Source organism: Tyto alba, unplaced genomic scaffold (genome assembly GCF_018691265.1).
Source record: "Tyto alba isolate M040663 unplaced genomic scaffold, T.alba_DEE_v4.0 Super-Scaffold_18, whole genome shotgun sequence".
NCBI lineage: Eukaryota > Metazoa > Chordata > Aves > Strigiformes > Tytonidae > Tyto > Tyto alba.
This window is the reverse complement of record NW_024881280.1, coordinates 13,466,134-13,480,991: the sequence shown is the minus strand read 5'-3', so window position 1 is coordinate 13,480,991 and position 14,858 is coordinate 13,466,134. Positions and strand designations below refer to the sequence as shown.

The window sequence follows — 14,858 nt, the reverse complement described above, 5'->3', positions numbered from 1 at the left end:
ATTAATATTTTAATATTAAAAATTTAACATTTATTCAAAAATATTTAATTATATCAAATCAAATGCAATTTATAGTTTTTAAATTATTGTACTTTTAGCAGCTGCTTCATTCTTGTCCACAGAACTGTGAAAAACAATCAAATAGAAAATTTATTTCATATGAGTAAAATATTTAAATTTTATCAAAACTGCTATGAATCTTATTGCTCTCTTCATGTATGCAATAGCTGTTAAATGAAGAAAATAAGGTTTTCATACTCATATTTTCTACCAAGTGAAAATGCTACCACATTTCATTCTGAAACAATTTTATACAATCACATAATGAGAACGCATTTTTCTAAAACTTAAATAAACAAGATCTGCTTGAAGCTTGGCAACAGCATGGCAAGCAACTTTAAGACCCGGTAGATACTTTCAGAAGGAATAACGAACAGTGGTACATCTCAATCTTATTTAGATAAGTTGCCTTTTTTCCCCTTTATTTGGTGCAGTGAAATAGGTCTTATGAAAATGTTTTATTAAACAAGTTCTACTCTTATGGACAAACATTACCTAATGCAGAAACCAGCCACTACATGGTACTACGTGAATCGAAATAAAGATGTTTGCTATTTATATGTTACTGCATACATATCAGAAGAACCTAGAAAGACTACAAATGCACAAATCATTTAAAATTATATGGTTATGTTCCTGTTCAACAATATTAGCAATTAATTTCTGCAGACACTTTGATTGAAAACCATATTACAGGATTGTCTAGTTGACAAATTACTCTCCAAATATACGGTATGACTTTATCTTGCCCTTTTCTTCCCTTTAAAGGGGAAGAAAGGAATTCTAGTAGAAGTCAGGAACAAATTATTCTCCTTTTCTGGAAGGTGCCTAATACACACTCAGGATCAGGTGCATTGAATTCAATCAGTTTCAGAGAAAAAGCTGGAATAAAAGTATGTATAACAACAAACCCCCTTATCATTCTGATGCAGGGTAAACCATGAAAAGGTTTGTGAGACTTTCTCCATCATTGAACAATCATTAATATTATCCTGAGGTTTCCTTCTCCACAGATACACATTATTCTGCATCAAGAAGATGAGAATCATGCATTTTTGAGTAAGCTCCTGCAGGTAATCAAAGCTCTTGACAGCATTTATATATTTACTATTTCTGCATTTTTGTTCTGCACCATCCACACCAATTGCTCACCTTCCTGCAAAGGTCAGCTATTCAGATAACAGAATATGTGCATTTTCATATTATTGGATATAAAAAGAGACCTCAGTAATTAACAAATCACATATTGTGTTTGGCCACTAAATTGCATAAACTTGTGAAAAAAAATATTTCCTAGAGATGCATGGATAACTGATGATAAATTCAAATTTAAGACTAGGGAAACTAGATTTAGCTGCGTTTTAAAAGTACTTATCGCAAGTAAGCAGACTTTTTTTTTTTTCAAGTTGCTTTCAGTATCTCAGTCATGCTAAGAGGTAGCACTATGTATATATATGTGTGTGTGTGTATACACACAATCATATGCATGTATATTGAATATGAATTTGAAGTATTTTTGTATTTGTATATTTAACCAAAGCCCCAAAACAGACATCTGTAACTAGATTTTGCCAGGAAAGAATCAGCTTCCAGTGTAAGATATTTGAAATAAACACACATATATCCAGGAAAGGTGAAACGATCCTACTTAATAGCTTGCTTGGATGTGCATTTCAACCTACTGCCACGAAGAAATTCAACACATCATCAAATATGCTTCCGGATTGTTGCAAATGGCCAACTCGTAGAATCCACAATTGAAAAATAACTACATTTATTATTCTTTCTATATAAAATTCTTTTCATTAATGCTCAGCAACACACATTTGGCAGCTGAACATTTTTTTTGAAGCAGCAGTTAACAATGAAATTCACAAAACAAAGATAAGCTCAATGGTTTCCAGGAAACTGAAAGATGAAAGAATGTGGAGAGAGTCAGCCATGGTTTCAAGTGAAGAACAAGTGAACTAAGGTCAAACTAAAACCTAAAAGAAATTCAGCAAGGGCCCAGAAACCACGGTACAGATACATTTCAGTTGGATTGAAACTTCACAATGCATTTCAACAATGCATACAATACATTCTTTGGTATATTAATTCACTGGGGACAATTTTTCAAGATAAAGGAGGAACTCAGATTCCAAAGCCCTTAGTTTCATTACTTCAAGCATAATACTTAGCAGATTTTCTGGGTTTTATATTGATTGTAAAGTACATTAAAGTCTTATCTTCCAGACTTGTTTTGTGTGCTCAGTTCCAGACTAAGCTGAAACCATGAAGTCTCACAGCACACATGAGGTAAGGCACAGTGGAGGAATACATAAACGTTAACATTTCAGAAGCCAACACCTACTAAATAGCCTGCTCCAGAAATATTTTAAGTGTACTCCTTCTCTTTGAAGAGAAGGTCAGAGTAAAGCTACCATTATACAAAACCATTTGAATAATTCATTTTGCAGTAGTGGAAGAAATACAGGATTCTACCATATACACACAAAAAAATTAATAAAGTTACCTTTATACCTACAGTAAGCTACTCCCTAACACACAGAGCTAATTTCTGCTTAAACTATCCACAATTTCTACTAAGAAACAAAAACAAACAAATGAAACAACAAAAGAGGATTTTATCAGAGGAATTTTTTAAAAATGCATTTTAAAAAGTCATCTCTCAGACATTAAATTCATAAAATACAATATTTTAAAATTATAAAGCCTAATATAACCATGCGTTCAGAAATAACATTCCTAACTGCTGAAAAATCATCTCCTCAGAGGAAAGAATTTATTTCTAATTTTACACAGTGAATTAAAGTGGTTTAGGTAAGAGTAAGGGAGAAATTTAAATGCAATATGAATTTTAAATAGACAATTTAATTAGTTAAGCTAGAAAAATAACTGAACATTAAAAGCTGCACACTTGGAATCTTGCTAAAAGTGAGAGGCAATCTCTCACAACCTGTGTTTTATACCACCGAAACTACATTTTCACCAGTAATAATATCCCTTAGAACCATACCTAGACATTCTTCTTTTGACATACAGTGAAGAGTGCCACCTATTGAATAACAAACAGTATTTCCAGAAATGAATTAATAATTAAATTATTCTGGAAACTCACCATCTACATACTCCCCCCCTCAACCCAAGCATTCAGTCTAGCTTTTCACCATGCAGCTTCCTGGCAGACGGCAGTTTTGCTGCTAACATTGTTACAGAATTGATGGCCAAAATATTACTTAGAGAAATAAGGCATCCAATCCACACTGCATAAGAGTTATCTGATTTTTAGACATTCCCACACCAAGTAAGAAAAATTTTATTCAAGTATGTATGTTGCGACAGGTGATACCATGCTGTTTTGTCCAATCTTCTCTAGCAATAACTGTATTTTCCAGAAATAAGATTAGAAGGTGTCAAGAACATGAAACTAAAAAAAAGCAGTATTTTCTGCTCTTTGTTCACACAAAAAAGTATACATTCTCTTTGTATTTTACTGTTAGAAGGAAAAACCTACTTTCATTCAGAGATGAATACTTTATACTGGCAACCAAAGTACGTCACAGAGAACCTAACATACAAATATTTCATATCCATATGCTGTGAACTCAGAGTCATGCTACACAGCAGCAACTGATAAGAAGACACAGTGTGTCCCCCTGGAGAAGCATCACCAGGTGCTGTATGGCATGCAGCAATGCTGCTCTGACCAGGAGCTACACACTAGTACAGACAACATGATCTATGTTTATAAGCACTGTAAATTAATGTTACAGTCTGTCGATTTAGAGTTCTAAATACACACAATGCAGCCAAGGAAAAATGTGTGGTATGTTGCAAGAGTCTGCGTGTAATGTGATACCAAACAATACTGCTATAACCCAACCAAGACTTGGAACCAACCCATTCACTCACAAAACATTTGAATGAGTCAGCAGCCCGCTGCATTTCCCAGGCCTGCTGTAGACTATCATACAGTTCCCAGACGCACTTCCTCAGATTGTGTTTGCCTCATGAACAAGGTCAGTAGTGACAAAAAGTGATATAAAGGTCAATGACTAGGAAAAGATGACAATGTGCAGACTTATCTGTTTACCCATTAACCTATTTAATATACTGAAGTTCCACAGAATTCCTCCATTTATTTGCTTCCCATCTTTTAACTAACATAATAGAGAAGTGTATTAAAATGAAGGTCTACTATTGTTTTGGTACTGTGAACAGATAAGAGCTAAATATGCTGCCTTACTGTAGTGACACACACGCACAAGTGAACAGCTTCTAAAGCAGTCTCCTTGTCTGTAGTCTTTGTTCCCATACTCTGTAAGTATGTAAAATTAACTGACATCAAGAAGAACATGTCAATTAGCCTTTTCTTTTTTTCTCCCCAAACCAAAGACTAGACTGCATGTAGTTGTATCCAAATTAGAATTAAACCTTGTAGAAGTCTAATCATATTGGCTGTGCAATTTCAGCACTGCCAGCATAAACCTTGGATATGTAGATAGTGGCTGAAGTTTTTGCAACTGTAGCAACAGTGCTATCAGTAAATGAGATTATATCACTGTGGTTGTGCTCCTATGTGATCTGCACTGGAGATCCCTTTCTGAGGGTGATAAAAGATAATTGCAACAGTATTTGTCCTAACTGTTTACTGCAGAAGGTAAGCCTACTGCTGAGTAAAAACATCCACAAGCCAAAGGTAGACTACTTGGATTTTTGGTCTGACACAAACTCGTATATTAATGTTTTTATAAGTACATGAAAAACACTAAAATCAGCTGCACACAAGAAAACTTTCTACAATGCACAGCCATGAAAAATTACTATTTTTCCTTCAATGTGGTGATAATAAAAATTACCACCTGAGAAGCACATAAAAATTCTTGATCCTTTTTCTTGTTGAATCAAAAAAATCATCAGACTGGGGAGGAAGGATGTCTCTAGTCCAACCTGTTGTTCAAAGCAGTGTCAAATATGAGATCTAATCAAATGCCTTATGGCTTTTACCAGCTAGGTCTGCAAAATTTTCAAGGATGGAGATTTCAGAGTCTCTCCATGCAACCTGTTTCCCATTCTTAATTACCCTCAGAGGTTTGGGGGTTTTTGGTTATTGGTTTGTTTGGGGTTTTTTTGTGTGTTTTTTTTTTTTTTTCTCTCTTTCTTTTAAATACAGTTGGAACCTTCCCATTTCATTTTATGAATATTTTATTTTTACTGAGTTACATGGTGGGAGAACAAGAGACTACAGCTCTGTCTTCTCTCTAATGTCCTCTTTGCTATTGAAAAGCTACTGTTAGGTCCACCTGAGTCATCTCTTCTCCAAGTTAAACAAATCAATTCTCCTCAGCCACACAGGTCAAGTGCTTTAACCCCAAATCATCTTGGTGTCCCTCTGCTGAACAAACTGAGGTATATCAACACATTTCTTTACTGAGGAGCCCAAAACCAGATGCAATACTCTAGACAGTCTAATGAGTAGGTAAAGGGTAGTAATACAAATGGGAGTAATTAAAAGGAAATAATTACTTCCCTTAATCTACTGGTTATGCTCACATCGATACAGCCACGTAGGCTGTTATCCTTCATCATGCAGGCTGCAGGGCACGCTTCTGGCTCATGTGCAGTCTGTTGCACACCAGGTCCTTTTCAGCAGGGCTGCTCCCTGGTCAGACAGGCTCCACCTTGCACTGTTAGAGGGAATTATTCCTCTCTAATGCAGGACTCTGCATCCGTCCTTGACAAATTTCACCTGGTTCCTGTCAGCCCACTCCTCCAGCCTAACTCCCAGTGAGCGACAGCAATCAGGCTGGTCAAGCATGACTAGCTCTCAGTAAATCCATGTTCACTATTCCCAATCACCACCTTCTTCATTTGCACTTTTATGTCAGTTACCTGCACTGATGCCTCTTGCTAATCTTTCAGGAATTTACACAAGGTTGCAGATTTTGAGTTTATTTTAAGACACAGATGGAATGATTAAAGTTTTCAAACTGAGAGGAAAAAAATACAACAAAAATAGGAGACTTACAAGATTTTTCTCTAAGGATTTTAGCTGATGATCTATTTCTTTCAGACGATTTTGTTGCTCACGTTGTTCTTTATTGTCTCGCAGAACCTTTTCACCTGGAACTGCTTCTGGACTTCTGTTTGCATAAACCAGAGGATCCTGACAAAACGAAGAATAGGCAGAAATTAAACATATGACCTTATATTGCTTCAAAGCCAGACGGGTGTTCTTTTGATTTCTACCAGGAAAACACTAAAATGTTTAGAGTAACAATGTCGATTTCAAATTTGGGAAATGCTTAATTTTCATCAAGCATTTTCAAATACAATAGCTAAATATCAGGCTGGACTTATTTTAATAAAAGATTTCTTCCCCTTTCCATTTTAAGAGGAAGTTCTTAGTCTCCAGATCTAACACTTGATGCTTAAATTTTACTACAACAATAATGCACTGAGAACTGGGGAGTCTGAATGAGGGGTTCAAAGCTTGATCCTATTAACCATACTGGGATCAGAGTTCGGCCAGAAGGGAAAGGAAGAACTGAACTGACTGTAGGTTTTGTTCACTAGATATCACAGTAAATGAGAAAAAACCTTCTCTCTGTAAGTTGGAATTAGATGCACAACCATTATTAAAGATTTGGGTTACACATTCTCACATCCTTCAGTAGCTTTAGATCAGATGCTGAAGTCTGTATCTGTCCTGAATATATTCAAGGTTCAATGTTACATGTAATTTAAATCATTAAGAAAAACAAAGTATTGGCAAAACAGCAAAGTTATGTTGTAATTGGGAAAAAAAACCAGGTCTTTCTCTTGCAAACCAACATTCTTACAGAAGAACCCAAAGAATTCAAATAATGGTAGAAGGAAAAAAAAACAACCATAAGAACACGCTCTGTTAGTTAACCTAACTTAATGGAACATGAACAACCATTTAGTAAGAACATACTTTATTCACTCTTATTTTCAGAAGCAGCTCAAGCAATCTCAACACAGACAAGAAGAATTTAAAATGGTTTATCTAACTGGAAAAAGAAACAACCTTTGCAATTTAACAATGGAAAATTTCTTTACAGTATATTAAAAATTGTGAGCATTTGAAAACAACTTTTTCTAAATATCAATCCATGAGTTCTGAACATTTAAACCAAACTATTAGTTGCCTGAAAATAAACCTATTTTAAACCTATATAAATCTTTGAATATATATTTAAAATCAGCAATAGTTGGCAGTACCACAATACTAGTAAATTTTCCTATAACAGAGATATAAACAGCACCATCTGTTAATGATTAGAATCTCTCCAAACTGGACCAAAGTTTAATGTGGGCCACTTAAAACCAAACTCTTAGAGTGTCTAAAGCTAGACTTCTAAATACAGAGAGAGTTTTTTTTAATTAAGTATGATGCCCAATGGCAAAAAATTTGCATGACTGACATCTACACAGAACATAAAAAAAAGGACTTACTGAAACTTGTGTTTATTAATACGTGAAACAAGAATATGACCTTTATATCTGCAACAGAAATACAGAGTTGGCAAAGCAGCTCAAAGTATAACTGAAGCTCCCTCTAATATGAGGAATTACTTTTACATGGCTTTGCTCTTCCAGTGATTTTAATACAAGTGAAATTATTCATAGAAGGCCAGGGAGGAAGATGATAGCATCATATTACTTTTTCTTGGGGGGGAAGTTATAGCTTTTCCCACAATTACATTTCTAAATTCAGTCTTCTGATTGTGCACATATATAAATACACTGCCATGTAAGTACTGAGTGCTCAGCATGGATCAGAGGTCCAGTTAAGATTTGTTTTAGAAAGCCATGTTATGAATACACCTATAAGAGTATGCAACTAGTGGTACTGAGAAGTCACTAAATACTATACTATACTTCCTATTTTATTTTGGCGGTTGTATGCATGGACTACTGGTTGATATTTTCATATCAACTCTGCCACAATGAAGAACAGAGCTCAAACTGCAACCATCATCTCTGAAACTATTATTGCTGCAATACCAGCTAGATTTAAAAAGGTGACAGTGAGAGGAGTCATAAAATCAAAAAAGTTACTACCTTCCAATTTTTCACCTTCTTTTCCACACTCATTTCTGAAGCAAAGCTCTCCACAGATCTCTGTCCTAGTCTTCCAAATAGTTTCAAGCATACATGTTTCATTTCACAAACAGCTCAGCTGCTGCAAGCACTTATGAGCAACCTCTTCAAACATTAGGAAAACTATATATCATAAATTATTTTTCCTTTTATTACACTCAGCATGAATTTAAACCTGGTAGCTTCTCTAGTAAGACAATATAGTTCTATCAAAAGAAATTCTTAACTGGGATAAACATGACAACTTTATTCTCCATAAACTTTTCTTAAATATTAATTTCTGCCATGATACCTAACCAAGTCTTACCAGCCTGTGATGGATAAAACTTGAACTATGAACATCTACCAGAAAACAGAAGTAAAAAGTACTTGTTTCAACATTTCTCTAACATCAACATCCACAATTGATATAATTCCATTTAGATGAGATGGTAAAAAAATTGTTACTATTTACTCTATATCTGTTCAGCATGATTTTGCACACTTCAATCAACTCCTTCTTATTCCTTTTTTCCAGACTGAAGAATGTCTCTGTGTAAGTCACTCCTTGCGTAGAAGCCATTCTACACTTCTGAGCATTCTGGTAACCAGTTTTCCATTTTTTTGGTACTGGTTATGAGATCCAGGGACCACAATTGCACAACAGTCAAGCTATATAGTACATTACAGATGAGTACAGCAGCACAGTGGTATCTTCTGTTTCACACTGTATTCCTTTCATAATTGTTTCTAATAATCTCTTTGATTAAGCTGCTGCTTTCACAGAAGTAGTTCTTAGAGTCTCATTTCCCTCATCTCTGAATAGGAACTGATCAGAAGTCACATCATATCAGCAAAACTAAGACTTTTCCCCACTTAATTTTTAAATATTTTCTTACGATATCATGAAATAAATGGAGGAAAATTCATGGGAAACATCCTATTGGCAATGTTTCAAATGCTTCAAAACATTTTAAGTTTCGATTATATAGCATGTGTAGGTAGTGAAAGTCCATTGAGATTAATAAAGATATAAAAATCTTAAAGATGAGGTAGAAAATAGAATTTATAGATATATTACACAAGGGAAGATACAGGCTGTAATGATCATAATGCAAAACAGAAATATCCAGCGTTTCAGATGACTAAAATTATTTGTTTTACTCCCTTTTCTCCAGAATTCTATAAATAAAAGCAAAATCCTAACTAATGAAAGATACTAGTGTAATACAACCTGCTTGAATCACAAAACTTTTTGATCAGCTTATTAACCTGCTTCTAACCATGCTCTGAAACAGATAACTGTCAAAATCATCTGTTTTGATGAAATGCAACCATAGAGTACAGGCTATCAAAGAGTTCATTAATTGAAACAATAGTTCCTCAGAATTTTTTATAATTTTGAGTATTTATTTAGTTTTAAACTGTTAACTATAGTCTAATGCTATAATTGAAAAACTGAATATTTGTCTGATAAAAGAAGCCCAATCAGGTATAAAAGAACTCATCAAAGTAATAAACAACATTAAAGTAATTATATGACAAATCAAGCAGACAGATATTGTTTCTTTAAACACCATCTCCATCTTCTTTTCTTCTCAGGTAGTTTTTACAGTTTTTCAAGCTGGTAACTGTACTCATCACACACCATCTTACACTTCATATTCTTCACCCTACCATTTTCCTGTCTCAGGATTATATTCAATGTAATTTGTTCTTCCCCAAAAATATTAAGTAAAACAGAAGCATTTTTAAGTATTTAATAAAGTTGGCACCAGAACAAAGAAATGTTTCAGAGAGAAATACAGTTCTAATGAGAAACATTTCCATGTAAAAGACAACATTAGTCACGGAAAAGCATTCTGAATCCAGCTGGACTCATTGCACAAAAAGATGAATCTGTATGCTCCTCTGGAACAGCTCAGCTATGGCACTGTAGGATAATTAAAGCCAGTTGCTAAAGACTTCAGAGTCAGAGCATAGATCCTATAGCCTGCCAAAGTATCTATCGGGGGCAGAAGGCAGCTCTCCCGTTGAGACAGTTGTGATTAAGTGTTCGCATTTTGAAAAGTTGTATCTAATGCAATTCTTGGAAAAAAAGAATGTGCAGCTTTATGATATGCAATTCTAAGCTAATTTTCATTTAGAACTTTAGATGATTTACACACTTTTTCCCAATGCTGCTAATCACTAATGCATTGTACCCTACCTAACTACAACAGATGAAATCCACATCTCATGGAAATCAGAAAGAATTTCAGCACTGCTTTTTAGAAGAAAGATTAATATCACTGAAATTAGCCTCTTCTCCAAAGGAAAGGACATCCATGTTCCAAATCAGATTTGTGTCCTGTAGCAACTAGACTCATTCAAAATAAATTCTGTACGTTCAGAATATTTTTTAGCCCTCTCCTAGCACCTTAATTTAAAAAACAAAACAAAACAAAAACCACCCAAACAAACTTTAAAAAAAACAAACTCCTAAGAAACAAATACTGCAGTGCATTCAAATTTGCGTTCCATACCATCTGTGGCAACATCTTTATCTGGCAACATCTTTATCTAGCAATTAAGTTTACAGAATTTACTTCAGTTATGGGAGAAGTAGTGATACAATCTAAGCTGAAACTCTGAATAAAAGAAATTAATAGAAACTTATCTGAGACTTCAACAACACCAGATTATCATTATTGGTTTTGAATACTACAGATCCCCAGTCTCATCCAGAAATACTTTGGCTCTCCCAATGTTTAGAGGATATGTGTGAGAGTGAATAAATAAGGTAATTCCTGCATATCTAATTCACTCTATTATAAGTTAAATATGTCCCACTTCTAACTGGTTTTACAGAGGATAACAGCCTTCCAGTGCTGATCGCTAGATTACTTCTTCATTTAGTTGTGGTCAACTGAAGAAGCAATTGAAACTCTTTCCATTAAACACTTCAACCCAAAAAGGGCCAGGCAACCAGAACTCTTGCGCCCTTTGTCTTGCATGTGGCATTCATGCTAACATATCACAAAACAAGATCATCACCTAGCAAAAGCACCATTTAATTAATTTCTTCAGACCCTTTCTGGGTAGGTATCAATTACCTTTTAACAGGCTCCAAAAGGCATTCAGTACGAAGAATTCTGGTATTTCTCTGTGACCCACCTACTTTCTGGTATCAGAAGTGATGCCTCAAGAATAATAAAAAGTTTTTTTAAAAGGCAAATTCAATAAAACTTCCAGTCTATAACAATATTAGGGGATATTGATCATGACAAACAAGACTGTTTTAGAAAGACCATGAGCAGCAATGAAGTTAGAGAAACTACTTGTCGAAAAAAAGGTAATTTTTCTTGCCTTTTGACAGGAAGCTCTCTAAACTCAAAACAGTCATTAATTTCTCAGCTACTGCTGCATGTTACTTCCTGTTTTTTTTGAAAAAGCAACTGTTAAAGGAATTTGAAAACAAAGTATGTTGAGAATGAACTTGCATAACCAAATTCAGTACTTGACCTGTTGTTATTGCTATGTATGAATTGAAGAGTGATTTTTTTACCTACCAAAACAAAAATATCCATAGTGAAGAACATAGGACTGAAGGCTAGACCAGGTATGAAGCTTCCACAGTAAGCAGTCCAGTTCCTGAAAGTTGAGGAAACTATTTTCTCCTCCACTTACCATTAAAAAAAATTAGCAGCTGAAATTCTATGTAAATGTAAACAAGCCCGGTCATGTCACAGTGCCAGACAGATTGCACCTACCAAATCAGGCTTCATGAAGAACTTAACACTGACTTGCCTGAAGTCTGGATCACAATGAAACTAAGGCAACCACTAGACACCCTGTCTGCTGCCGAGAAGCAGCTCTGGACACGCAGAGAAGCAGGAATGAAGGCACCTGTGGGATTTTGGAGTCAGCTGGGAAGGCACTTGGAAAACAGGACACTTCTGGAATCAGACAGCTGCAGAATATGAGGGTTTGGTTTTCATTGTTTGTTTTGTTGGGGCTTTTTAAATTAGTTTTGCATTTATGCAATTCATATCCTAAATCCAGTTTTAAATAACTAAAGCCTCCTACTCTCTTCAACTTATATTTATTCTGTTTAGCTCTTTCTCTAAATTTATAAAACCACCTTTAAACTGTCCTATTCTCTGGTAGCTTTCATTTAAATGACTCACATGTTTATCTGAACAAAACAAAAAATGAAAAATGGAATCCTATGTTTCCCAGAACTACGTCTGAAAGCCTTTTATATGCTGCAAGAAAAGTTGAAGGACAAGTGCTTTTCACTAATGAAGGGTAATTTATGGAATTAAACTGTCTCTTTTTGGTTGTTAAGTTTAATGTTATTCAAAAAGATAATGCATTCCTCTTCAATAAGCATACACATAAATGCAAATTTCTATTTAAATACTTCAGAGCTTTTACCTGAAAAGGAAGCAACAACGACCACTTGGACAAATGTTCCCAAACAAAGTGTTCATTATCACAGGCAGTCATACTAACTTCAAGCTGATGTTTCATAACAGCAAACAAGATCCAGCAATCACTGGCAAGCTCAGGTCCATGGCTCTGAAGTCACTGGGTAACAACTGCATTTGCAGAAGTGGTTACCCACTAGAGGGAGTTGCTGTTTCACACATTAAATCCCAGTTGGTAAATGATCAACATCAAAACATGATGACTCTGTCAGAGCAACAGAAAATACTCCTAACAAAAGCTGAAGTTCAGAAAGAAGTCAATACAAAAAATTACATTACAGTGCCTTTAGAAAAAGAACACCCACTGGCATTTTAGCCATTCAGAGAGATGTTTCTCATACACTGGTAACTGAAAACATAGTTTTGCCAACGTACACTCTCACAGAGCCTCTGATATACCTGTTCTGGCTATATAAGTAAACAAGTTTTGTGAAATTAGTACAGAATAGGAATTATGGTGTTTTATGTTGTATTTCCCCCATTATCTCAGGGGCAAAATTACTAGGGCATGGGATAAATTGCAGTCTTCTATGTACAAAATTCAAACAATCATTTCTCAAGGCTGAGGCCCCAAAGGTTCTAATACTGCTGGCAAGAGAAAAAAGACAAAGGCCATTAAAATCAAGGGACATACAATTTCAACTGATTTTCTACAGTCTTTAACACTGCTTAACAATAATATCTTTATCTTTCAGATCGTAAGTGAAGAGGCACTTTTGAAATCCCAAGATAAGAAGAAACTTAATTCTAATTCCCAAAAATGAATTCTCATAGGTAATGTGTTACTATGCTCACAAAATCAGAGGCCCTCACACAGTCAGAAACATCTGAGTTACCAATTCCTGCATATGAAATTTCTTGTTGAAAGTCTGGAATCAACAAAAGTTAAAACCAAGACAGTCCTTGAATTATATACCACTCAAAATAGCAATATATTATTCTTCCATATGATTTCTATAATCAAAAATTTCACTTCATTCTTTAACACATGTACTTTGAGAACAAAAAGATGTTAAAGAAAAATGCAAAAAATACAAATACAGACATGTTGTATTTTCATTTACATCAGATTTCAACACATACTTTAAACAAGAAATATGCAACATAAGATCTGTTCTGTAATATACCTGATAAACCTGGCTTGGAGGATTTGAACAAGAGCTGGAAATTGCAGAAAAATCCCCATCAGATCGTAGTACTTGAAGCTTAATGTTTATCTCATTTAGGTGATGATATTCCGTTGGTTCGGGTATGTACGCTTCTGGTGCTAGCCAACCAGATACATCCTCCTATTGAAAGATACAGAAAATATTTAATCCTCATTCCCAAAGGAAACAGACTTTAAAGGCAGTTACACATCAAGTGTATTTATTCTTCAAATAAACCATACTTAAGAATAAAATGTAAGTTTTCATCCATCTCAGCATATAGCTGAAAGCTGCCATATACCTAGCACACTCAAAAGCAGATATGGACAGAACAATTAGAAGCATTATTTTTCATTTTTAAATATAACCAAGTAGCAACTTAAATGGACTTAAAAATATATATATATATATATTTAATTTTATTTTTAGAAAGCACATGTATCTACATGCATTGTTAAAATGTAATAGCAAAAAAGGTGTTGCATTATCCTCAACAGATTTCTGCTATTATTTTACTTGTTTCTATAAAAGTCCAAAGCCTGTGTCCTTACTGGCTGGCCACTCAGAAGTCCTGAAATAAAATTGCTTAAAACTAGATGCTTTTCCTCCATGCCAGCTGGCCAAAGATGGCTCCCTAGTTCCCCATTCATTCTTCTGAATGTTATACAACTCCCTTGGATCAAGTTCTCTTACACCCAAGAGAATAGTTAATCCCTTTTCCTTAACAATGCATCTCACTTTATAGCCTCTTAGGCAAGTTAGTCAAACCTTTAAAACAGTCTCATGCCATGCCACACCATGCCTGTAGCAGCTCCCTTCCATGGATGCAAACTCTTCCCTTATTGAGGTATCTGAATTTGTTCCAAATGGCAGCCCAAGCTCCCTTTTGAAGGAATAATTGCTTGTCATGGTCTAACTTGCATATAGATCTTGCTGTCCAGTGCTGCACAGTTAAAACCACTTTCTGATACCACTGACATGAAAATCAATTTAGGAGTGTTGTGCTCATTTGCAAGATAGTGCAGAGGATAGAGGTGAAGAGGAAAGCATCTGGCAGGCTTAGATCCAC

At 34.9% G+C, this 14,858-nt stretch overlaps 1 protein-coding gene across 2 annotated transcripts in view; it reads right to left on the bottom strand.

Annotated features, from left to right (window-relative positions):
- Positions 1-14,858, bottom strand: part of FSIP1 (fibrous sheath interacting protein 1) — an 83,361-nt gene that overhangs the window by 50,225 nt on the left and 18,278 nt on the right. For both annotated transcript variants that reach the window (XM_032984572.2, XM_032984573.2), the window contains exons 10-11: positions 13,769-13,930; positions 6,092-6,229 (exon numbers count right to left, since the gene is read on the bottom strand). In XM_032984572.2, coding sequence (XP_032840463.2) covers positions 6,092-6,229; positions 13,769-13,930 — 300 coding nt within the window. The remainder of the gene's footprint in view (positions 1-6,091; positions 6,230-13,768; positions 13,931-14,858) is intronic.